General features: G+C 43.6%; 3 protein-coding genes across 7 annotated transcripts in view; all 3 read left to right on the forward strand.

Annotated features, from left to right (window-relative positions):
- LOC118363001 (sal-like protein 4) overlaps positions 1-3,104 on the forward strand; it is a 29,848-nt gene extending 26,744 nt beyond the window's left edge. For all 3 annotated transcript variants that reach the window (XM_052485248.1, XM_035743758.2, XM_052485249.1), the window contains 2 exons: positions 1,773-2,055; positions 2,167-3,104. In XM_052485248.1, the coding sequence (XP_052341208.1) occupies positions 1,773-2,055; positions 2,167-2,820 (937 nt within the window). In that variant the 3' untranslated portion in view covers positions 2,821-3,104. The remainder of the gene's footprint in view (positions 1-1,772; positions 2,056-2,166) is intronic.
- Positions 3,105-3,767: 663 nt separating this feature from the next.
- On the forward strand, positions 3,768-13,232 carry LOC118363006 (uncharacterized). Its single transcript, XM_035743761.2, has 6 exons — positions 3,768-4,291; positions 4,664-4,794; positions 4,947-5,117; positions 7,884-8,039; positions 9,545-9,656; positions 11,210-13,232. Exons 1-6 carry the CDS (start codon positions 4,015-4,017, stop codon positions 12,124-12,126), a joined length of 1,764 nt encoding a protein of 587 aa, XP_035599654.2. The 5' UTR covers positions 3,768-4,014; the 3' UTR covers positions 12,127-13,232.
- A 2,951-nt stretch (positions 13,233-16,183) lies between these two features.
- LOC118363011 (zinc finger protein 624-like) overlaps positions 16,184-25,442 on the forward strand; it is a 57,639-nt gene continuing 48,380 nt past the window's right edge. For 2 of the 3 annotated variants that reach the window (XM_035743766.2, XM_052485241.1), the window contains exon 1: positions 16,184-16,691. In XM_035743766.2, coding sequence (XP_035599659.2) covers positions 16,400-16,691 — 292 coding nt within the window. In that variant the 5' untranslated portion in view covers positions 16,184-16,399. Of the gene's footprint in view, positions 16,692-17,119; positions 17,245-17,416; positions 17,582-22,292; positions 22,422-25,442 lie in introns of all 3 variants that reach the window. The other variant, XM_052485242.1, reaches the window with a different exon arrangement.

Genomic DNA, 25,442 nt, shown 5'->3' on the forward strand with positions numbered 1-25,442 from the left:
CAACACCACAGAAGTCTCAAGTTTTGGGGGAGCGTGCAATTGGCATGCTGGCTGCAGGAATGTCCAGCAGAGCTGTTGCCAGATAATTGAATGTTCATTTGTCTACCATAAGCCATCTCCAATGTCGATTTAGAGAATTTGGCCGTACAACCAACCGGCGTCACAACTGCAGACCACATGTAACCACGCCAGCCCAGGACCTCCACATCCGGCTTATTAACCTGCGGGATTGTCGGAGACCAGCCGGACAGCTGATGAAACTGAATAATTTCTGCACAAACGGTCAGAAACGGTCTCAGGGAAGCTCAGCTGCGTGCTTGTCGTCCTCACCAGGGTCTTGACCTGATTGCAGTCTGGCATCGTGACCGACTTAAGTGAGAAAATGCACACCTTCGAAGGCCACTGGCATGCTGGAAAAGTGTACTCTTCACGGATGAATCCAGTTTCAACTGTACCGGCCAGATGGCAAACAGCGTGTATGGTGTCGTGTGGGTGAATGGTTTGCTGATGTGATGAGATCCTGAGGCCCATTGTCGTGCTATTCATCCCCCGCCATCACCTCATATTTCAGTATAATGCAATGACCCCATGTAGCACGGATGGGTACACAATTCCTGGAAGATGAAAATGTCCCAGTTCTTCCATGGCCTGCATACTCACCATACATGTTACCCAATTGAGCATGTTTGGGATGCTCTGGATTGACACGTATGACAGCGTGTTTCAGTTCCCGCCAATATCCAGCAACATCGCACAGCCATTGAAAAGGAGTGGGACAACATTCCACAGGCCACAATCAACTGCCTGATCAACTCTATGGGGAAGGAGATGTGTTGCGCTTAATGAGGCAAATGGTGGTCACGCCAGATACTGACTGGTTTTCTGAACCAGACCCTACTTTGTTTTAAAAAGGTATCTGTGACCAATATATGCATCTGTATTCACAGTCATGTGCAAGCCATATATTAGGGCCTAATTTATTTATGTCAATTGACTGATTTCCTTATATGAACTGTAAATCATATTTTTGTTCAGTGTAGATGGAATAAAGTAATTATATTATTTTCTACTCTATTCTTGCAAAACAAGTCTGGTCTGAGCTTGAAAGATGGTCATCATAGGAGATTTGATGTGTAATGTAATAAGCAGGTCTGCCTTTCAAAAGGACAGCGTGCATGCCTTTTTTCATTCAACCACACCCTTTGAGCTATGACGTCATGTCGCCAACCAATAAGATCCTTTCTATTAAGTAAAGCAGAGGCCAGGAGATTAGTGTTTTTTAATGCTTTAAACACTAACAGCGATCCTTGAAGCACCATCTCTGAAACCATTAACACTTGTAGCCAATGCATTAACCAAGTGTACCAAACTGAATGCACGTTCTCTGCTTTACACTCAGTTTGCAATTTAATAACATACTTCTAGCAAAACTGTAAACATTGGTCTCTACATTGCTACACAATTTCGCCAATTGCCTTTCCACATGTGAAAACACTTTTAGATAATGAGTTCACTTACAAATCGGAGCTTGAGTACTATAAATAGGCCACAGGTAAACACTTGGTTTGGACAACAATGTTGTCAACCATGGGATGAGCATGAGGGAGACTGGGCAACGGGTTCAACCAAATCTGAGCCACTATACTGTTGCAGGTATCATCTTGATATTTCGAAATGAGACTAAGTGCTGTAGTCTTACTGGTACAGTAATATGTACTGTACTTTCATAATGATAAGGATCTATCACTAAAACCATTCAAATTTTTTTACAGAGCTGCAAGAAAACCAGTATCTGGTGGAAGAGGTCGACTGTTCACCCCAGAGCAGGAGACCCACATTGTAAATATGGTCATTGCAAATAACTGCATCAGACTCAGAGAACTGCAGGACCACATAATGGTAGATAACACCGTATTCCAAAACGTCAACCGAGTGAGTCTCTCTGCACTGTCTCGTCTACTGAAACGCAATAGAATTAGGATGAAGCAGCTGTACAGAGTCCCTTTCGAAAGAAACGCAGACAGTGTAAAACAACTGAGATATGAATATGTGCAGGTAAGCTATACTATCCTATCATTGGTACTGGATCTGGAAGTGTATGGTGCTACATCATATTGATTGACCCCTGTCTTCTCCTACTGTGCTACATTGTCTTGTCTCTTTCAGAGCGTCATGGAGCTAGAAGCAGATGCAGTGCATCATGAGCTAATATATGTGGACGAGGCAGGTTTCAACCTGGCAAAAACAAGGAGCTGCGGCAGAAATATCATTGGACACCGTGCCATCATCAACGTCCCCGGACAACGTGGTGGCAACATAACAATGTGTGCGGCTATTAGTCAAAATGGCGTCCTTCACCATCATGCAATCCTAGGCCCATACAACACTGCACACATTATCACATTTCTGGACACCCTCCACAACAGACTAATCCCTGATGACCAGGGGCCAGAGCATCCCAGGTACATTATCATCTGGGACAATGTTAGTTTCCACCGGGCTGCTGTGGTCCGCAATTGGTTCACAGGTCACCCACTTTTCATCTCACTCAATCTCCCCCCATACTCTCCGTTCTTGAGTCCTATTGAAGAATTCTTCTCTGCATGGCGTTGGAAGGTGTACGATCGCCAGCCCCACCAACGCATACCCCTTCTACAGGCAATGGAGGAGGCTTGTGGAGACATCGATCAGGGGTCATGCCATGCCTGGATACGGGACTCCAGGCGATACTTTCCACGCTGCCTAGCTCAAGACAACATCACATGTGATGTGGATGAAGTCTTATGGCCAGACCCACAAAGGCGGCGAGATTTAGCCTAATTTTCTTCCGTTCTTTTTTTCCTTCTTGCACCAATGTTTTTGTTTTCTTCTACTGCGCTTTTGTTGTTTGAGGAGTGTTAGAACATTGAGGGGTAAAAAAAAAAAAACTTTCCCCCCTTATTTGTATTGATAGTGTGTTATATTCGGAATACACATGCATAGTTTCCACATTTGGATACCTGTGTTTACTACATGTATGACAAAACTTTATTGCAAACTGCTATGACCTGCACACAGAAAAAGTAAAAGCCACAAGTGTTTTTCATTTGTACTATCAGTGCGTAGTTGGTGCTTCATGTGCTTATTCAAATGATGGGCTGTGTGTACTGAATTGATGCAAAAAACACTTTTTTTAAAAGAGTGAAGGGTTTTGCAACAATTGTATAATGTTTTTGGTGGCTAGTGTGTAGAGTTTTGCAAAATATAGCCTATAGTTTCAAAGATCGTGCCTAAGCAATCAGAAAAAAAACTAATGGCAAGAGTTGTGGAACAGGGAGGGAAAGGGAAGACACCTGTATAAGATCCAGGAAAAGGTGGGGGAGGACCTCGGGTCAACAGAGAAGGGAGGAAGACATAATCACAAGACTGAAACTGGGACACACAAGGCTCAACAGCACTTTGACATTAGGGAAACAATCCGACTGGGAAGTGTGATCAATGCCAGGAGATATTATATATTATTATTATTATTATTATTATTATATTATGGAGACAGTGGAACACATCCTATTTCAGTGACAGCGATATGGGAGGGAACGGGACTGTTTTATTAGTAGGAATAATGGCATTGAACAGCCTAGTTTAATTTAATTGTTAAGAAAACCTTAAGGTGATATTGTAGTCAATGATGTATTCCGACAGCGAGAATTGTTAAATTGCGTAGGATTAAACTTCAGACCATATCCATCTCTGGTCCACAGTCCAGTAGGTGGCGGTAATGCATCACTAAATTTGGTTGTCGAACGCGATTTACAAACCACTGAAGAAGTGTACACAGAACAAACCAATAATTTTCACTTTAGCGTTTTTTTTGTTTGTTATTTAGACGTTTATTAACACCCTGGAACTCGAAATATGACTAATTTAACTACACAGCATCACATACTTACCCCAAGTAGTTTTTAATTCGCGTTGGGGACAGGACTTGGTGGATAGATCTGTTAATAGGTAACTAACGCTAGCTAGCTGCTAACAATGGCTAACTGTATGGTTTTTCACACTCAAATAGCCTCCATCATGGAGGTTCTAGCGAATGCAGCCGTGTCAGAGATCTGTAAACTCGTAGACGACGACTATGCAGTGTGTCGTTTGGAAATAACTCAAAGCCAGAAAGAAAACAGGACATTGCGGAGAAAACTACTAGAACTGAAGGTGGCACGGGAGCGCGCAGAGAGGACAACGCGAGAGCGCGTCCTCGGCAGTCGTCCCAGTAGCGTCAAGATCCTCGATCGATACAGAGGAATGGCAAGAGGTACATTTTTCTGAATGTGAATACTGCGGGGCCTATAGCCCCGTTCACATCTGCGCACGTGTGACTTCAGATGCGTTAACAACAGGTTAACCAGATTTTGGTCTTGGTCAGTTTTGGGATAGTATACAATAACTCCACTGAATGTACTTAACTAACTTGCAAAAATAATAATTTTCTAACCAGATTCTTGATTTACTGCATTTCCTATGTAACAATCAATCCATCTATAAATTGTATATCAAGAAGTTATGCTTAGTGTCCCCTTACATCCTTGACAATTCTAGTGTCAAAACTGTCATTAGTGTACAATATAGCGTTGAGCATTGACAATGGCTAACCTAACCACCTCTTTTCCCCCAATCACTCTCTCAGGTGAAGGACATCTCACTGGAGGCCACAGGAGCTTTGTGAAGCCAGTGGGACACAATATATGGAGAGATGACCAACCAATCACTGTTGATGAGGAGAGTGGAACCTCAACCCAGCACGTTATTATGGTAGAGGTCGGTGGGATAGTGTTACAGTACATTTCAGAAAGGCTCCCCTCAGCTATTCACTTCCTTACATGTACATCAGCATTTATCTGCCTGTGAGACTTCACTATGCCATTGCTATCCTATTCAACTCATGTACCGGCAATAACCTCTTGTGTCAGGCTGCAGACGCAGAGGCTGTAGGTCCTGGGGTCAAGCAGGAGAGGTCTGAAGGAGAAGAGGACCCACGGCAACGCAGAGACATCCAGACTGGAGCGGCTGGAGAGCCCCCTGTAGCCACGGAGGACCTCGCCACCACCACCCAGCCCAGGACCAGATGCAGCATCACGGAGGTCAGTGGAATGCCGAACGCCGTCCTCAAGTCAGAGACAGACACCGAGACGTTAACTGTAACACAAATGATCTCACACACAGGATCTGACCACAGATCAGATCCAAAGAGACTGAGTCTGGGTAGACTTTGCTGTCCTCCTGCTCCCGGCTCAGAGTACTTATCGGTATTACACCAGAGCCAGGGGACGGTTAATTCCTATGGAGATAGTTATGCGTTAAACACTGGAGGTGATGATCCGTTTTGTTCTTACACAACAGAGATGGACTCTGGCAACATATCCTTGGGTTTAGAGACACAGACTGTTCGGTCCAGAGGGGACTGGAACCAGTACAGTAGTAGTGTATACTCTGAAGGGTTCCTAGATAAGAAAGGGGAGGGTCTGGTCGTAGATGAAGTGACTGTGAAAGTGAAAGGTGACACTCCTCTGACATGGAATGCAGATGAGACTCCGTTAGGAGAAGGACACTCGCAGGGCAACACCAGTGACTTCTTAGACTACAGGGAAAGCTTAGAGAGAACCCACTCCCCTTTACATGCGTTCAGCGGTCCCGACCCAGTGTCCACGTCGATGGGGCCTTCCGATTCACACGGCCACATCCTTTTTGATCAGGTATTGAACTCAAACGACAGGGCTAAAGCCCAGTCTCAGGGAGGGGGAGCCACATCAGGCACTAGTAAAGAGAAACGGTTCCTCTGCATGTTCTGTAACAAAGGCTTCAGCTGCACCCAGAAGTTGGAGATCCACCAGAGGGTCCACACAGGAGAGAAACCATTCAGCTGTACCCAGTGTCACATGCGCTTCGCCCAGGCTGGCAACCTGAAGAGGCACCAGAGGGTGCACACAGGGGAGAAACCATACAATTGCCCCCACTGTGAAAAGAGGTTCTCCCACCAACACCAACTGAAGATGCACCTGAAGGTCCACACTGGAGAGAGGCAGTTTGCCTGTATGCACTGCGGGAAGAGGTTCTCAGAGAGGAGCTACCTCAGGATACACCAGAAGAAAAACCATTCCACTCAATAACATCGAAAGAAACCATTCCACTCGATAGCTTCTGACATTTCAATCAAACCCTGCATTAATCTAGACTCAGCTAGATGATGTACATTCACAAAGTAAACAACAGTAGTGGGTCAATTTGCGCAACTTCTCTGCGGTTTTGGTACCACAGCTACCATGTTGTAGCAACGTGAAGCGAACCCGTGTGCATGCACAGATACTCTGTGTGACTGTGAGAGAGCAAAGTCTAGCATCACACTCATCAAAATATCTGTGGTTCTAATAGTGGTAACCTCAGTCTTCCTTTAAAAATGAAGGTTCATTTTGATTGTTGTCAGAATAACGGGAATAACAGATTTATGGGTAGAGTATTTTATTCAAGCATTGTGTGATTTATAAAGGCAGATATAAGCTTAATGAGTCCCTTACATAATGTTTGTACTATGTAGGCAATATGATATTCACAAATGCCTATTTCATTACTTCCATTCAACTACTTAATCCCCCCCCAAGACACTTTTAATGAGAAAATTAGTGCAGTTCAACAAGTCCATGCAGATTTGTAGTTGGGCCAGAGGTATGTGGTGGTTTTCATATGGTGTAATTAAAACGTGTTTATGTTTAATAAACACAAAATGGAACTTTTCATTCTAAGACTTTCATTGAGACTCTCTTTAATATACATCTCACCCTATTCTGCATACACCCAACAGTGGTGTAACCTATATAGACTTACTAAATATACCTACACTAGGGCTGTGACAGTCATGGAATTTTGGATGAAGGTAATTGGCCTGCCACATTTTAAGGCACATTTTCTCCTCTCCTTCACTCCTGACTGCATGTTCTGCCATAGAAATATAATGACTAGAACTGGCGTCCCCATTCAAGTCATTGATGGCATAATACAACATGTTACTTGTTTCAGCAAGGAGCTACAAAGTTTCATTCCCTTGTTAGGAGTCTATGTTACAGGAAATATGTACTCAACCGCACAAATGCCTGACCGTCCCATCTTCAGTGCACTGTTCGTTCCACAATTATATATACAACAGAAATATAAACACAATATGTAAAGTGTTAGTTCCATGTTTCATGAGCTGAAATAAAAGATCCCAGATATTTTCCATATCCACAAAAAGCTTTCCCAAATTTTGTGCACAAATTTGTTTGCTTCCCTGTTAGTAAGCATTCCTTGAGGACCAATTAAAATCAGATTACCTCCCTCTTGCAAAGACTGCATCATTACCTCTTCATTTGAGCAAGAACACTTCAATATTTTATTAAATCTAAATGTTTTTTTTTTGTGTTAAATAGTGAAATTTGCCAAATACAATTATGATTCAAATATATATAAGAGTGGGAAAAAGGACATTGATAAGCACAACAAAAATGGCATTAATGCTAAGTAATAAAATGAAGACGGTACTTCTAAAATCCTATTTCACACCATAGCCTGCTGAATTTGCAAGCTTTTTCCTTCATTTTGATTTTGGCACAAATGACAATGTGTCACTGACCCACCCATGGATTGATGTTTCAGTGTTGTCTCAATGAAGAGTTCGGCGTTCGACTAGCCCTGAGCGATATGCGCACACACAGATCCAGGCCTGCTAGAGTTAGCAGGCAGGCGGATGAGCAATATCCACCATTGTAATACTGATGAAGCCTGAGCTGGATTGTGAAACCCTGAGTAGATCTAGCTGGCTTCGTATGATACACCTCTGAGGGAGTTTATGTCTGTGTAATCTGTATCACCTCCAGGGTCCAGGGGTGCTGCTGGTGAAGGAGGAGGGGTGTGAGGAGGGTCTGGGGAACACTGAGGGGACCATGATCATGGAGGACAACCAGACTACACCTCCTCCTGAACCCACAGAGGAACCAGCTGAGCAGCACAGGACCACACACAGTCTCACTGAGGTGACCCCACCGTGAACTACTGTCTGAATGGTATTAGGTCTGGGCCCGTATCCACAAAGCCTCAGAGCAGGAGTGCCGATTTAGGATCAGTTTTACCTTTTAGATCATAATGAATAAGACGATGTAGACAGCTGGTGACCTGATCCTCGATCAGCACTTCTACTCAGACTTTGTTGGGCCCGTATCCACAAAGCGACTCAGTAGAAAATTGGTTGTAAGTGCTGAGAAGAGAGACATTTTACTTCTACTCTTATGGGTAAAAATAAAAGCTATGCTTGAAGCCTCTTTAGTCATGAGTCCCACCTAATTGACAGATATTTAGGAGACCTCATGAGCTTTCCTAACCAGTTAAGAGTTATCAGCAGGTGTCTTGATAATAGGAAAATGCAGCGAGTAAGTGGTTCCTGCGCCATAGACAGGCAATTGCTTTAGTTGTTCATTTTGTTTGTCGATATTTCTATATGATCAATCAATAAATAATCTAGACCTACATGCAACAGTATCTCTTGCGCCTTTTGACAATGATTTCACGAGGCCTATTTCATATGTTATGCTTAATTACCTAGGTGTTATTTCAAGTTATCCCTTTGGAGCTTAACATCAAAACTGCAAAAAAAATATGACCTAAGCCTTTACCGGAGTGAGCACTTGTCATTCACTTGAGTCGGACACTTTTTTTGGCCAAAATGATAATTGAGACGATTAGAGCGCACTTGTATCCCAACTGAAACCTGTCAATATTCCAAAACCAAGTGCTTAATTTGAGGAACCGGATCCGGGAACCTCTCCGTTTTGGACTGTTTTGTTCCGGTACCTTGAAGAGGAGTGAGACAACATTCCACAGGCCACAATCAATCAGCAGCCTGATCAACTCTATGCAAAGGAGATGTGTCGCAAAGGTTATTTCTTTAAAATGCCAACATTTTAAGCAATAAATAATAGGCAAAGTGATTGCGTCAGTCGGAAATTCCATTTGACGTACAGCCCCATTCACCGTGGTTGTCTGAAGCGTGCTATAGAGTGCACAGCAGGCGATGCCTCATCACGATTGTTGCAAATGATGGGGAATGACCAATGTCAATAAGCATCATCACAGTCTTTCCTTTGCAGTACCTCAAACTGTCGCGATAACCAGCTGAGAAACTTATGAGTGGATTTTACTCCTGGCTCAGAGTTTCTGGGCAGCGTCTTAACCCCACTCTAAAACCTACTCTGAGCTGTTTTTTGTTGTTGTTGTTGTCTTAAAACAGATTTTAACAGTACTCCTACGACCTTTTCTGAGATGGTTTGTGGATACGGCCCTGTTCTTGATACATTTTGTCTTAAGTGTGGGACCATGCCTTTCAATTATCAACCCATTAAAGATTGTCAAGTAGTCACATCAACTAACGTGTTTGCATAGTACTCACAGCAATCCCTCATTGCCCAATCAGAAGATGCTCCACAGCAGGGTGCTCATATCAGATTTCTTGATCCAATATCCTCTCACTCTGTATCTCTTACAGTCAGTACACATGGAGCATGGGAAGATTGATCTGCTGTTAGTCAAAGAGGAGACAATAGAAGACGGACCAGAGAGCATTGATCTGCTGAGTGGACTAAAGATGGGGGAGCAAGGTAAGGGAGACATACTCACACAGTTTATTAGGTACACCATCCCGTTCACGAAAATGGTTTGCTTCTGCAGACAGTGATTCATGTGGCCGTAGCTTGCTATATAAAGCAGGCAGACAGGCACAGAGGCATTCAGTTACTGTTTGATTGAACGTTAAAATGGGCAAAGCGAGTAACCTAAGCGACTTTGAGTGTTGTATGATCGTTGGGCCAGGCGCGCCAGTTCCAGTATCTCAGAAACGGCCTCCTGGGCTTTTCACGCACAACAGTGTCTAGGGTTTACTGAGACTGTGACAAAGAAAAAAACATCAAATCAGTGGTAGTCCTGTGGGTGAAAAAAACAGCCAGAATTGTGCAAGCTAACAAGCGGGTCACATACAAGCAAAGAAAAATGGCGCAGTACAACAGTGCTGTGCTGAATGGCCCCTCTGAACGCACAACTCGCCGGTCCTTGTCACGGACAGGCTATTGCAGCAGATGACCACACCGGGTTCCACTCCTATCAGCTAAAAACAAGAAGAAGTGGCTCCAGTGGGCACGCAACCACCAACACTTGACAATTGGAGTGTGAAAAACATTTGCTGGTCCGACGAATCCCGGTTACTGTTGCCTCATGCTGATGGCAGAGTCAGGATTTGGCGTAAGCAGCATGAGTCCAGGGCTCGATACTGCCTGGTGTCATCGGTACAGGCTGGTGGTGTAAGGGTGTGGGGAATGTTTTCCTGGCACATTAGGTCCCTTGATACCAACGAAGCAACATTTGAATGCCACAGCGTATCTGTCGCTGTTCTGGAGGAAAAAGGTGGGCCCAACCTGTACTAGATGGGTGTACCTAATCAAATGTGTATCGCCTACTTTAAAAAATATATTTTTTATTTGATTTAACCTTTATTTAACTAGGCAAGTCAGTTAAGAACACATTCTTATTTACAATGACTGCCTACTGGGGAACAGTGAGTTAACTGCCTTGTTCAGGGGGATTCGATCGAGCAACCTTTCGGTTACTGGCCCAACGCTATAACCACTAGGCTACCTACCAAGTACGTGTCTTGACTGCATCAAACCGAGAGAAGCTAGTTGGCTAAAATAGCTAACTCAGTTAGCTAGCTGGGCTAATTGAGTCTGCATGCACTTTTTTCCTGTCTGTCAATAACAAATAACAACACCTCCATTCAGATGATCAAATAGCAGCCTACCTGTTGGGTCTTGTTCGTTGTAGCATATACAGCAGATCAGAACGACAGATTTTTACAATGTCAGCTCGGGGATTCGATCCAGCAACCTTTCGGTTACTGGCCCAACGCTCTAACCACTAGGAATAGTGGTTAGAGTGTTGGGAATAGAATATATCTTCAATGGAATAGATCTTCAATGGGAATAATGATGCACCTGGCTGTAATTATTTATTCATTTTCTTCAGTCATAAAATGAAACTTACATTTACATGCAAAAACATGCATTATAATGTATGAATTTGACCAGGTAATTGACTCAAACTCCATATGTAGAGTTCTCTTCCATGTTTGTAAAGTCTATTTTCTAAACTCTTCCTGCAGGTGGTTTGCTGGAGGCTGACAGAGGAGACTGGGCGGCCGTCTTGGTATCCCAGACGGCTGCATCCAAGGGCCCGGGGGTCGACATCACCAAGCAGGCCAAGAACATAGATGACATAGTGGAGGTCAGTGGATGGGACAGCGTTCTCAACTCTGGGCTGGTGAACAACACTGTTAACCACAACCAGAAACAGACAGTCGAACACAAAACAACAACCAAACGTAGTCTCCATGACAACAGACTGGCTGAGACCAGGGCAAGGCGTAGATTTGGTCTGCGGGGACGAGGAGGTGTCCCTATGTGGCGGGAGAGAACAGACACAAACTCGGCTAGCGATGCTCCGTCCTGCTCTTATAGTTGTGATTCAGAGAGACTGATGGGGCCTCAGGTTAACCCCCTAACAGGTGCTGCCTTCAGCCTGCCTTCTATAGGATCTATCAACTGGAACATGGACCCTGCGACAACACAGACACTCACTGACCTTCATCCTCCTCACACTCTCCTAATGTTAAACCAGACCTCAGACAATGCCAGTGCCTCAACACTAAATGGCTACACAAGCTCATTGACAAATGACATTATTGGAGATGGAATCTGTGGGAAAGCCTTCAGTTTCCCCAAACAGGTGGAGATCCACCAGAGGATTCACACGGGGGAGAAACCATTCGGCTGCCAACTGTGCCGGGCCAGTTTCTCACATTCATTCAACTTAAAGAGGCACCAAAGGGTCCACACAGGGGAGAAACCCTTCAGCTGCCCCCAGTGTGAGAAAAGGTTCTCACACCAGCACCAGCTGAAGATGCACCTGAAGGTCCACACGGGAGAGAGGCCATTCGCCTGTACACACTGTGGGAAGAGGTTCTCAGAGAGGAGCTACCTCAGGATACACCAGCAGAAAATGCACACAGCCCGAGTATAATGACATGTAATGTAGTACTAGTTAGTTTGTAGTTAATTGTGTTGGCTTTGGATGTAGTAGGGAACTGGATGAGCTGAGGAAATAAGGAGTATGATGAGGCAGAGTAGATGATATGGTGATGGTTGGTGTGATGTCTGTAAAAATGCTTCACTAATGAAAAGTGACAACCTTGTCCTGTTGTTTAATGCTGGAGTTTTATAATGAGACGATAGTGCCTTAATTCAGGTTTACTTGACATGAAGTAGTGACACAATGTGTGCATTTGTACATATTTAGTTATTTTTAATATGTCTTTTTTTTTAAATCAGGTCTTTTGTTTTTAATTACATCAAGTTTTTTTATTGCAATTGTCTGCCATTTTTAAGCCAAGGATTTGCAGATTGACTGACAGTTTAACACTTTTTGGCTTTGCTAGCTTTGTTTCCAAAATGCATCCGGACACAGTACCATCTTTTTTTTTCTTTCACCTGGTTGCCAATTCCAGATCTTTTAAGAACATCATTTGAGGAGTCTCCTGAAGCGTGAGAGGAATGGGAGCTAGAGGAATCCACTAGTGCTGAGGGCTCGTAACGAAGGACGACCGGCTACTATTCTGAGCTGAGTGCGGTGAGCTTTCTGGCGAACAGAGCTGCTGGAGCATCACCTAAGTGGCTGCTGCACAGAGGAGAAGTCCAGTGGCTATAAGAGACTCAGGCTGGTTCCCAGACTTACCCTCTACAAGATCGTCAGCAAGACTTCATCCTCTGTCTAGCTCCCTTCGCTCAAGCCATGAACTGACCCTCTCCGTCTTCGGAGGATGCCGCTTTCAACGACTTGGCCCACTATTGGTTGACCCGTCATGATATATTGCTTGTTTTTTGTCTTCTTTTAGCTCTTGAAGCGCGTTGGGATTCTATGAAAAGCGCTATTGAAATGTAATGTTGAACCTTTTCCAAATGATTCTAAAATCAATTTCAGCAAAGCGAGTGTACCAGATTTACAGAAAAGTAAATAGTGGGAAGTTATGCTACTTGTCACATGTATTGTTTTGTGCAATAAAAGTACTGTAATTCACATTATGTGAGTGCATGACCATTTCGTTGAAATTAAATACAAAATTGACTCTGTGCTGATTGACTTGGTTGTTTTTGTATCAAATCAAAATGTATTATCATTGCAGGGACTGAGTTTCCCTTATCTCCGTCTAACCAAAACATTATACTTAATTCTTGAATCAACACAGATGGACATTTTCTATAATAAACTCCAATGGCTCCATATTGTTAGGTTCTTGAAGTTTTAGAGAGTGTTAGAGATGGGCTTGACTGTGGTTAACATTTTATAATATCAGGTTTCTGTTTGTACAGCAAAGAGTTTCTTATATAAACCTTTATGTTCTTCTGTTCAATTTGTGTTTGCAGTCTGCAGTCCATGAGGACCTGCTGATATCCGGTGTTGCTGACGGGAGACACTGGACCTCTGAAGCTCCTGGTCACAAATCCTGGCACCAGATCAGAACCCTGGATCAGGAGCCGTTGCTCATCCTTTCCGAGTCAGAACCAGGACTGAACTGTAAGGGACAGAGACTCCGCCACTACACAGAACACAACCAGTGGACAGGTGGACTGAACAACCTCAGTCCTGGTGGTCATCAGAGAGACAGAGGCTCCAGTCAGGGATACAGTCTGCAGCCCAGACCCTTCTCTTCACAGTCTCAGTGCAGGGATGGAGCAGGGCCTGGGGCTGATAGAGACAGACCCTCCTGTTCCTATGATACAAACACCACAATATCCATGATGAACAGAGCAGGTCACTCTGGGCTTCAGCATTCCCAGGGAATGGTGGGAGACCCACCTGGTGGGGTTTGGGTTCATAGAAAGCCTGGGTCTAGCCTTCCTCAGTTACCTCATGGTTTACCCCACCAATACAGACAGGGTCAGGATGGGTATTCACCACAAGAGGTACCTAGCCTATAACACAGCACACAATCCCAACAACACCCAAACAATGGCTAAAGGTCAAGTAGGGAGCTCAAAGACTAACCACCTGAGGGCCGTGGCTCCTGCTTCTACCTCTTCTGGTGTCATTGGGTCACAACGTGGGAGGCTGAGCAGCCGTATGCCTGCCCCACGTGTGGGAAGCGCTTTACTAAGGTGAAATATGTGAAGCAGCACCAGACCTGCTTCACTGAAAAACAGCTTCTATCTCAAGGCCATCAGACTGTTAAACAGCCACCACTAACATTGAGTGGCTGCTGCCAACACACTGTCATTGACACTGACCCAACTCCAGCCACTTTAATAATGGGAATTGATGGGAAATGATGTAAATATATCACTAGCCACTTTAAACAATGCTACCTTATATAATAATAATAATAATATATGCCATTTGTTACTTACCCTACATTATTCATCTCATATGCATACGTATATACTGTACTCTATATCATCGACTGCATCCTTATGTAATACATATATCACTAGCCACTTTAACTATGCCACTTTGTTTACTTTGTCTACATACTCATCTCATATGTATATACTGTACTCGATACCATCTACTGTATGCTGCCCTGTACCATCACTCATTCATATATCCTTATGTACATATTCTTTATCCCCTTACACTGTGTATAAGACAGTAGTTTTGGAATTGTTAGTTAGATTACTTGTTGGTTATCACTGCATTGTCGGAACTAGAAGCACAAGCATTTCGCTACACTCGCATTAACATATGCTAACCATGTGTATGTGACAAATAAAATTTTATTTTGATTTGAGACCGTTCACACCAAGGAGAAGCCCTTCAAGTGCAAACTATGTTACAAGAGCTTCTCCCGCCTGAGTAACATTATCAGATATAGGAGTGTCCACAACTGGGAGAAGTCGTAGCAGTGTGTCTTGAGATGTACACAGAGAACATCTGGGAACCATTCTTTAGCTGAAATATTATAGTGATCATGTAAAGTAGGGCCATGCGGTATATCATATTTTACTATATAGCGGTAGTTTGTTTTTACTTGTATAACGGTCTTTCAGTGTTTGGTTTGATAAACGTGTTAAGCCAGTGTAATGTCCGTTTTTATCGTTTGCGACTTGAGTAGTCTCCCTTCCACACACACCAAGCCCTGCACTCAGTGTCACTCAAGGAGAGCATGTTTTGCTGCTTACCACGAGTCACAACTACCACTTGCAGTGACAGTCTGCATTGTCAATGCATTCTATAATTTCACTATTAGTTTGTGTATCTTACTTTCTGCAAACAGCTAGTTTGTCTTTTCTTAGAAAGGTGTGGCTAAAACAAATCGTATTAGCTAATGCTAATCGCACCTAGTTAGAGCAAACGCAGCTATCTAGCCGGATACCTGGTGTAGGCCGGACATGTTGTTTGTGCAACGCTATATCCTAAATCGAAGAGGAACAGGCAAAGCATAAATATTTCAGCTACAGTAAGCGAAACATTTCATGTAACGTTCATTAGGGTCCACTGGGAAACACTGACCAACATTGGTTCCTACCCTGTCACAATAACCTTCCCTGGCTTTTTAATTCGTTATGTCATACGAATAATTCATATGTCATTCAAAGTGACCACTATATTCCAGATTTTGGTTGAAGTTTCATTAATCAGTATAAAACCCATCAGAATTTACAAAGCCCCATTTATTTGCGTGTTTATCATTTAGAATTAGAATTTCCTTCGATCCTTGCCACCGATATGATCTAGCCAGCCGTTCTTTTTAGGTAATTTACTGCTCTGAGTTTGAAGGGGTTTTCACTAGATAACACAGCCAAATTCAAAATTGGTTATATCATAAAAATACATGAAAATAAAAATGAGCTTTCTGGTCTTAATTTAAGTTTAGGTTTAAAATCAATGTTAAGATAAATTGTAGAAATAGGCAGAGTTCAGCCATAATTATGACTTTGTATCTGTACGCTAGAGAAACAGATCGAAATATACTAATCATGAATTGGTTGATGTAACGTAATAAGAATTACCGTAAGTCAATGAACAGCACGCATACCCCTTTTAATTTGCCACGCCCTTTGAGCCATGACGCCAACCAATAATATCCTTTCTCTAAAGTGCAAACGAAAGTAAACAGTGACCAAGAGCAATTTATTTTCTATTGTTATTTAGACGATTATTAACGACATGGAACTCAGAATATGACTAATTTAACAGCAAAACATCACATACTTACCCCCATGTAATATTTAATTCGCGTTGGAGAGGACTTTGTTGATATATGTTATCTAGGTAAGGCTTGTTACTTTACCTGCTAACAATGGCTAACGTTACTAACTGTATGGTTTTTCACACTCAAATAGCCTCCATCATGGAGGTTCTAGCGAATGCAGCCGTGGCAGATATCTGTAAACTCGTAGACGACGACTATGCCGTGTTTCGTTTGGAAATAACTCATAGCCAGAAAGAAAACAGGGCATTGCGGAGAAAACTACAGCTACTGGAACTGAAGTTGGAACAGGAGCGCACAGAGAGGACAACGAGAGAGCGCGTCCTCGCCAGTCGTCCCAGTAGTGTCAAGATCCTTGACCGATACAGAGGAATGGCAAGAGGTACTTTTTGCAGAAGGCTGCGTTGACCCGTCTCCCAGTTCCCATCAGCGCATATGTTCCGATGTGTTGTTACCTAGAATTGGGTCTTGGTCAGTTGTTGGATAGTATGCAATGCTAGCCCCTGATTACTGAGCACAATTCTATCTTACCAGGCAGGTCAATTAAAAACAAATTATTATTGCACAAAGAAAAACACTATTCTAACCAGATTCTTGATGTACTGAATTTCATATTATTATATACAATGAAAACAATGTGATGCATAGAACATAATACATCGCTCAATAAATTGTGTATCAAGAAGTTATAAGAAGTGTTACCTTACATCCTTGCCAATTGTAGACAGGGTCAATAGTGTACAATATAGCATTGACAGTACCTAACTTAACCACCCTCCCCCTCCCCCCAATCACTCTCTTTACATGAAGGACATCTCACTGGAGGCCACAGGAGCTTTGTGAAGCCAGCGGGACACAACGTGTGGAGAAATGACAAACCCATAGCTGTAGATGAGGGGAGTGGAACCTCAATGCAGAATGTTATTGTGATAGAGGTTAGTGTCATAGTGTGACATAACATTTTAAGTACAGAAAATGTGGCCTGTTCACTTGCTTACATGTACATCCTTATTTATCTGCCATAGGGGAGATTGTGAGACTTCTCCATGACATTGTTATCCAATTCTACTAATGTACCGATAATAACCTCCTCTCTTCTTGTGTCAGTCTGCAGATGTAGAGGCTGCAGGTTCTGGGGTCAAGCAGGAGAGGTCTGAAGGAGTGGATGACCCACGGCATAGCAGAGACATCCAAACTGGAGCAGCCGCCGGCTTAGCGCTTCCTGTAGTTCCGAAAGACCTCGCCGCCAGGACCCGACGCAGCATCACAGAGGTCAGTTGAATGCCGTCCTCAAGTCAGAGACAGGCACAGAGACTTTGACACACAGGCTCTTACACACAGGATCTGACCACAGATCAGACCCAGAGAGACTGGGCCTGGGGAGACTGGGCTGTCGTCCTGCTCCCAGCTCAGAATATTTACCGGTATTTCACCAGAGCCAGAGGACGGTTCCTTCTCGTGGTAATTGTGACGCGTTCGATATTGGTGTTAATGATCTGTCTTGTTCTTACACTACATAGATGGACCCTGGCAACATATCCTTAGGTTTAGAGGAGAGATGGATCCTGGCAACATGTCCTTGGGTTTAGTGCAGAGATGGACAACTGCCGGCCCGCATATCAATTTCCAAAAACAGATATAATTATTTTTTAAATTTGGTTCTGCATCAGCAGTTAATCTTGTGTCAGTCACTGACTGCTGCACAATTAGCCCATGTCAGCTAACATTTTTAAGATTGGTAAGTCCAGCCAGCTATGTAAACTTGTAGTGATCATGGTCAAATTACCGACTGGGGGGCCCCCATTGATTATGTTTGTCACTCTCACTCGGATATCATATTCAAAACTGCAAACATTTCTCTCCAACCCATCGCAAAATGTGAAGAGTCAGCGATCGCGACTCAGTGTCCACGTCGATGGCACCTTCCGATTCACACAGCCCTGTCCTTTTCGTTTAGGTATGAACTACAATTTAGTAGATATTAAGATGGTGCCGAAGAGGATCGCTGAATTTTTACATGCTCTTAACTGTGCTATTTTGTTCATTTTTTTGCGTTGTTTAACTTACTTTGTTGTACATAATGTTGCTGCTACCGTCCCTTATGACCAAAAATAACTTATCGACATAGGAACAGAGATTATTCACCTCGAGCTAGAAGAAGCTTTTTCCTTTAACAAGTTCGATGAGAAGGATATACTGCTTTCCCAGGAACAGGCCCAAATCCCCGTCATTTGCGTGAAGAAAAGATGGAGGAAAAGGGGGCGCAGGTCGGGCTGCCTTCTGAGAATCCGTAGGCGAGCGAGTAAACTCCCACTGCCATCCATTCTACTAGCTAACGTGCAATCATTGGAAAATAAAATTGATGACCTATGATTAAGATTATCCTACCAACGGGACATTAAAAACTGTAATATCTTATGTTTCACCGAGTGTTGGCTGAACGAAGACATGGATAATATTAGAGCTGGCAGGATTTTCCATGCATCAGCAGAACAGAGTTGAAGCTACGTCTGGTAAGACGAGGGGCGGGGTGTGTGTGTATTTTTCAATAACAGCTGGTGCGCAATGTCTAATATTAAAGAAGTTTCGAGGTATTGCTCACCTGAGTTAGAGTACCTTAAGATAGTGCGGTCTACAGCTTATCTACCAAGAGTTCTCTATATTATTCGTAGCCTTCTATTTACCACCACAGACCGATGCTGGCACTAAGACCGCACTCAACCAACTACAAGCAAACAAGAAAATGCTCATCCAGAAGCGGCGCTCCTAGTGGCCGGGGACTTTAATGCAGGCAAACTTAAATATGTTTTACCAAATTTTTACCAGTATGTCACATGTGTAACCAGAGGGGGAAAACTAGACCACCTTTACTGCACACACAGATGCATACAAAGCTCTCCCCCGCCCTGCATTTGGCAAATCTGACCATAATTCTATCCTCCTGATTCCTGTTTACAAGCAAAAACTAAAGCAGGAGGTACCAGTGACTCGCTCAATACGGAAGTGGTCAGATGACGCAGATGCTACGCTACAGGACTGTTTTGCTAGCACAGACTGGAATTTGTTCTGGGATTCATCCAATGGCATTGAGGAGTATACCACCCCAGTCATCAGCTTCATCGATAAGTGTATTGACAACACCGTCCCCACAGTGAGCGTATGTCCAAATCCCAACCAGAAGCCATGGATTACAGGCAACATCCGCATCGAGCTAAAGGCTAGAGCTGCCGCTTTCAAGGAGCGGGACTCTAACCCGGAAGCTTATAAGAAATACCACTATGTCCTCAGACAAACCATCAAACAAGCAAAGCATCAATACAGGTTTAAGATTGAATCCTACTACATCGGCTCTCACGCTCGTCGGCTGTGTCAGGGCTTAACCTCTTACCTCCACCCAACACGCAGGCGTCCCATCTAGACATCTGGAAATGCAAATGCGCTACGCTAAATGCTAATAGCACTCGTTAAAACTCAAACGTTCATTAAAACACACATGCAGGGTACTGAATTAAAGCTACTCGTTGTGAATCCAGCCAACAAGTCAGATTTTTAAAATGCTTTTCGGCGAAAGCATGAGAAGCTATTATCTGATAGCATGCAACACTCCTAAAGACCCGCAGGGGACGTAAACAAAATAATTAGCATAGTCAGCGCTACACAAAATGCAGAAATAAAATATAAAACATTCATTACCTTTGACCATCTTCTTTGTTGGCACTCCTAGATAGATGTCCCATAAACATCACTATTGGGTCTTTTTTTCGATTAAATCGGTCCATATATAGCCTAGATATCGATCTATGAAGACTGTGTGATCAAGGAAAAATCAGCGTTTTATAACGCAACGTCATTTTTTAAAATTAAAAAAGTCGGCGATAAACTTTCACAAAACACTTCGAAATACTTTTGTAATGCAACTTTAGGTATTAGTAAACGTTAATAATCGATCAAATTGATCTCGAGGCGATGTATATTCTATAGCTGTACGTCTTGAAATAATGTCCGGATAAATCTCAACCAAAATATCCGGTCAGAGACCGGAAGAAATGGGCTGTCTCTTGTCCGTTTGACCAAGAAACAAATCCTAGGCAAATGACAAGACTGTTGACATCGTGTGGAAGCTGTAGGTATTGCAACCTCGGCTCCAGGTAATGTGGTTTCTATTCAACAATACATTCAAGTGGCGCATTGATATATATTCCAGTTTTCAGTGATCAGATTTTCCTGCGCTTTTCGATGAAACGCACGTTCTGTTATAGTCACAGCCGTGATTGAACCAGTTTTAGAAACTTCTGAGTGTTTTCTATCCACACATACTAATCATATGCATATACTATATTCCTGGCATCCCCTAGACCCACTCCAATCCGCATACCGCCCCAACAGATCCACAGATGACGCAATCTCAATCACACTCCACACTGCCCTTTCCCACCTGGACAAAAGGAACACCTATGTGAGAATGCTGTTCATTGACTACAGCTCAGCGTTCAACACCATAGTGCCCACGAAGTGCATCACAAAGCTAAGGACCCTGGGACTTAACACCTCCCTCTACAACTGGATCCTGGACTTCTTGACGGGCCACCCCCAGGTGGTAAGGGTAGGCAACAACATGTCTACCATGCTGATCCTCAACACTGGGGCCCCTCGGGGGTGTGTATTTAGTCCCCACCTGTACTCCCTGTTCACCCATGACTGCGTGGCCAAACGACTCCAACACCATCATTAAGTTTGCTGATGACACAAGTGGTAGGCCTGATCACCAACAACGGATGGACAGCCTATAGGGAGGAGGTCAGTGTGGTGCACCAGGACAACAACCTCTCCCTCAATGTGAGCAAGACAAAGGAGCTGATCATGGACTACAAGAAAAGGCAGGCCGAACAGGCCCCCATTAACATCGACGGAGCTGTAGTGGAGCGGGTTGATAGCTTCAAGTTCCTTGGTGTCCACATCACCAACAAACTATCATGGTCCAAACACACCAAGACAGTCGTGAAGAGGGCACAACAACACCTTTTCCCACTTAGGAGACTGAAAAGATTTGGCATAGGTCCCCAGATCCTCAAAGTTCTACAGCTGCACCATCGAGAGCATCCTTACTGGTCACGGCCTGGTAGGACAACTGACCGTAAGGCGCTACAGAGGGTATTGCGTACGGCCCAGTACATCACTGGGGCCAAGCTTCCTGCCATCCAGGACCTCTATACCAGGCGGTGTCAGAGGAAGGCCCTAAAAATTGTCAGACTCCAGTCACAGACTGTTTTCTCTGCTACCGCACGGCAAGCGGTATCGGAGCTTGCCGTCTAGGACCAAAAGGCTCCTTAACAGCTTCTACCCCCAAGTCATAAGACTTCTGAACAATTAATCAAATGGTCACCGGACCCCATTTGTTTTGTACACTGCTGCTATTTGCTGTTTTATTATCTATGCATAGTCACTTCACCCCTACCTACATGTCAAATTACCTCAACTATAACCTGTAAACCCGCACACTGACTCGGTACCGATAACTCCTTTTTATAGCCTCTTATATTATATTATATTGTTACTTTTTTATAATTTTTCTACTTTAGTTTATTTGGTAAATATTTTCTTAACTCTTCTTGAACCGCACGGTTGGTTAAAGGCTTGTAAGTAAGCATTTCACAGTAAGGTCTACACTTGTTGTATGTGGCGCATGTGACAATTTATTTTATTTGAATTTATTGTTGTCAGCAGAAAAGATCCACAGATGCAATTGGAATAACGAGAGTAAATGATTTCAGTGTTGAATATTCCTGAGTAAAATATTGCATCCAGACATTGACTTTTGACTTATCATAGCTGACTATTTACCCACATGATATTTATGTCCACAATGATGGGTTTAACAACAATTAAGTAATTCTGTAACTACAGTATAGGACTTAAACGTAGTGAGGATGGGTAAACGCTCCATGTTGAAAGTGTGTTTGTCTGTATCACCTGTTTCTTCCAGGAGGAGAGTCTCGAGTTGCTGTTGGTGAAGGAGGAGGGTCTTGGGAACCCTGAGGGGACCATGATCATGGAGGACAACCAGACTACATCTCCTCCTGAGCTGCACAGTACCACACATAGTCTCACTGAGGTGAGCCCACTGTGAACTACTGTCTGTATGGTATTAGGTCAGGGCCTGTATCCACAAACCCTCTCAGAGAATGAGTGCTGATCTAGGATCAGTGGAAGCCTTTAATATAATTATGAATAAGGTTATATAGATGGGTGGGGAACTGATCCTGTATCAGTACTCCTACTCTGAGACTCTATGTGGATCTGGGCCCAGGTCTTCATTAATTTAGTGTGGGACCATGCCTTTTCAATGTTCAAACCATTAAAGAGTGTCAAATAATAAAATCAACTAACACTTCATAGAATCCCCTCATTGCCCATTCAGAAGATGCTCCCAATCAGATGGTGCTCCTATCAGATTTCTTGATCCAATATCATCTCACTCTGTATCTCACTAAAGTCAGTAGACATGGAGGATGGGAAGCCTGATCTGCTGCTGGTCAAAGAGGAGACAATAGAAGACGAACCAGAGAGCATTGACCTGCTGAGTGGATTAAAGATGGGGGAGCAAGGTAAGAGAGAAAGACATATAGCCTAGATACAGTAATACATCTTCAATGGGGATAGTGATGCACCTGGCTATGTGTTCTTATTTTTCTTCATTCATAAAATTATATCAATACAACTTGTGTTTACATACAAAAACATACAGGTGGTTGGCTGGAGGCTAACAGAGGAGACTGGGCATCCATCTTGGATTCCCAGACCGGTGCAGCCACTGAGCAGGCAAGGACCAGAGGTGACATAGTGGAGTCCTATGGATGGGACAGTGTCCTTAACTCTGGGCTGGGGAACAACGCTGTTAACCACAACCAGAAACAGACTGTCGAACATAAAACAACAAACAAACTTAGTATCCATGACAACAGACTGGCTGAGACCAGGGCGAGGCGTAGATTTGGTCTGCGGGGACGAGGAGGTGTACATATGCAGCAGGAGGGAACAGATACAGACTCTGCTAGCGACGCTCCGTCCTGCTCCTATAGTTGTGATTCAGAGAAACTGATGGCGCCTCAGGTTAACTCCCTAACAGATGCTGCCTTCAGCCTGCCTTCTATAGGATCTATCAACTGGAACATGGACCCTGCGACAACACAGACACTCCCTGGTCTTCATCCTCCTCACACTCTCCTAATGTTAAACCCGACCTCAGACAATGCCAGTGCCTCAACACTAAATGGCTACACAAGCCCATTGGCAAATAACAGTAGTAGTGACGCTATCAGTAGATCCGGTGGCAAAGAGAAGCGCTTTCTGTGTCCATTCTGTGGGAAAGCCTTCAGTTTCCCAAAACAGGTGGAGATCCACCAGAGGATGCACACGGGGGAGAAACCGTTCGGCTGCCACCTGTGCCTGGCCAGTTTCTCCGACTCGTCCAACCTGAAGAGGCACCAGAGAGTTCACACAGGGGAGAAACCCTTCACCTGCCCCCAGTGTGAGAAGAAGTTTTCCCACCAGCACCATCTGAAGAAGCACCTGAAGGTTCACACAGGAGAAAGGCTGTAGGCACTGCGAGAAGAGGTTCTCAGAGAGGAGCTACCTCAGGATACACCAGAAGAAAAACCATTCCACTCAATAACATCGAAAGAAGCCATTCCACTCGATAGCTTCTGACATTTCAATCAAACCCTGCATTAAAGCTAGACTCAGCTAGATGATGTACATGCACAAAGTAAACAACAGTAGTGGGTCAATTTGCTCAACAACTAAGCGTGAGGCTTAACTTCTCTGCGGTTTTGGTACCACAGCTACCATGTTGTAGCAACGTGAAGCGAACCCGTGTGCATGCACAGATACAGCTGCACAGCTGGATGAGTTGAATTGAGGAAAGAATGTGTATGATGAGGCAGAGTAGTGATGTTGAACCTTTTACAGAGTATTCTAAAAGGTATTTTTTATCAACATAGTGAGAAGTTATTATACTTGTCACAGATTGTTTTTGAAATTAGGGGAGAGTGGGGTAAGTTGAGCCTTTTCATACATTCAGGGAGCTTGCAATTGGCATGGTGACTGCAGGAATGTCCACCAGAGCTGTTGCCAGAGAATTGAATGTTCACTTCCTGCCTCTTACGTTGTTTTTGTGAAATTGGCAGTTTGTCCAACTGGCCTTGCAACTGCAGACCATGTATATAGCATCCTGTGGGCAAGCGGTTTCTGATGTCAGTGTTATGAACAGAGTGCCCCATGGTGGCGGTGGGGTTATTGTATGGGCAGGCATAAGCTACGGACAACAAACACAATTGCATTTTTATTGTTGGCAATTTGAATACACAGATCTGTGACCAACAGATGCACATCTGTATTTCCTGTCATGTGAAATCCATTGATTAGGGCCTATTGAATTTATTTCAATTGACTGATTTCCGTATATGAACTGTAACTCAGTAAATGTTGGGAAATTGTTGCATATTGCATTTTATATTTTTGTTCAGTATATTTCAGGATGTTGTGTATCCCTGGAAATAATCTGAATGTATTTAAACATTACAGTTTTGAAAACAGACCACTTTTTTTCAACAAGCTATTGGCACAACTTATGGGGTAAGTTGAGCTGCGGGACAGGGTAAGCTATACATTTTTGTTCTGTACCGTTTTTATTTACCAAACAACATTTTGAAAATCCCCCCCAAAAAAGAAAGAAATTCAACACAATTGCTTTTTGGTATTTTAATTATTTAAAAAATGAACACAAGCTTAACACCTAACATAGTGTCCACCAAGCTCATCACTAAGCTAAGGACCCTGCGACTGAATACCTTCCTCTGCAACTGGATCCTGGACTTCCTAACGGGCCGCCCCCAGGTGGTGAGGGTAGACGACAACACATCCACTACACTGATAATTAACACGGAGGCCCCACAAGGGTGTATCCTCAGCCCCCTCCTGTACTCCCTCTATACCCACGACTGCGTGGCCTCACACAGTTCCAACTCCATCATCAAGTTCGCTGACGACATGACAGTAGTAGGCCTGATTACCAACAACGATGAGAAGGCCTACAGAGAGGAGGTAGGCACTCTGATGGTGTGGTGCCAGGTAA

This window comes from Oncorhynchus keta, chromosome 29 (genome assembly GCF_023373465.1).
Source record: "Oncorhynchus keta strain PuntledgeMale-10-30-2019 chromosome 29, Oket_V2, whole genome shotgun sequence".
NCBI lineage: Eukaryota > Metazoa > Chordata > Actinopteri > Salmoniformes > Salmonidae > Oncorhynchus > Oncorhynchus keta.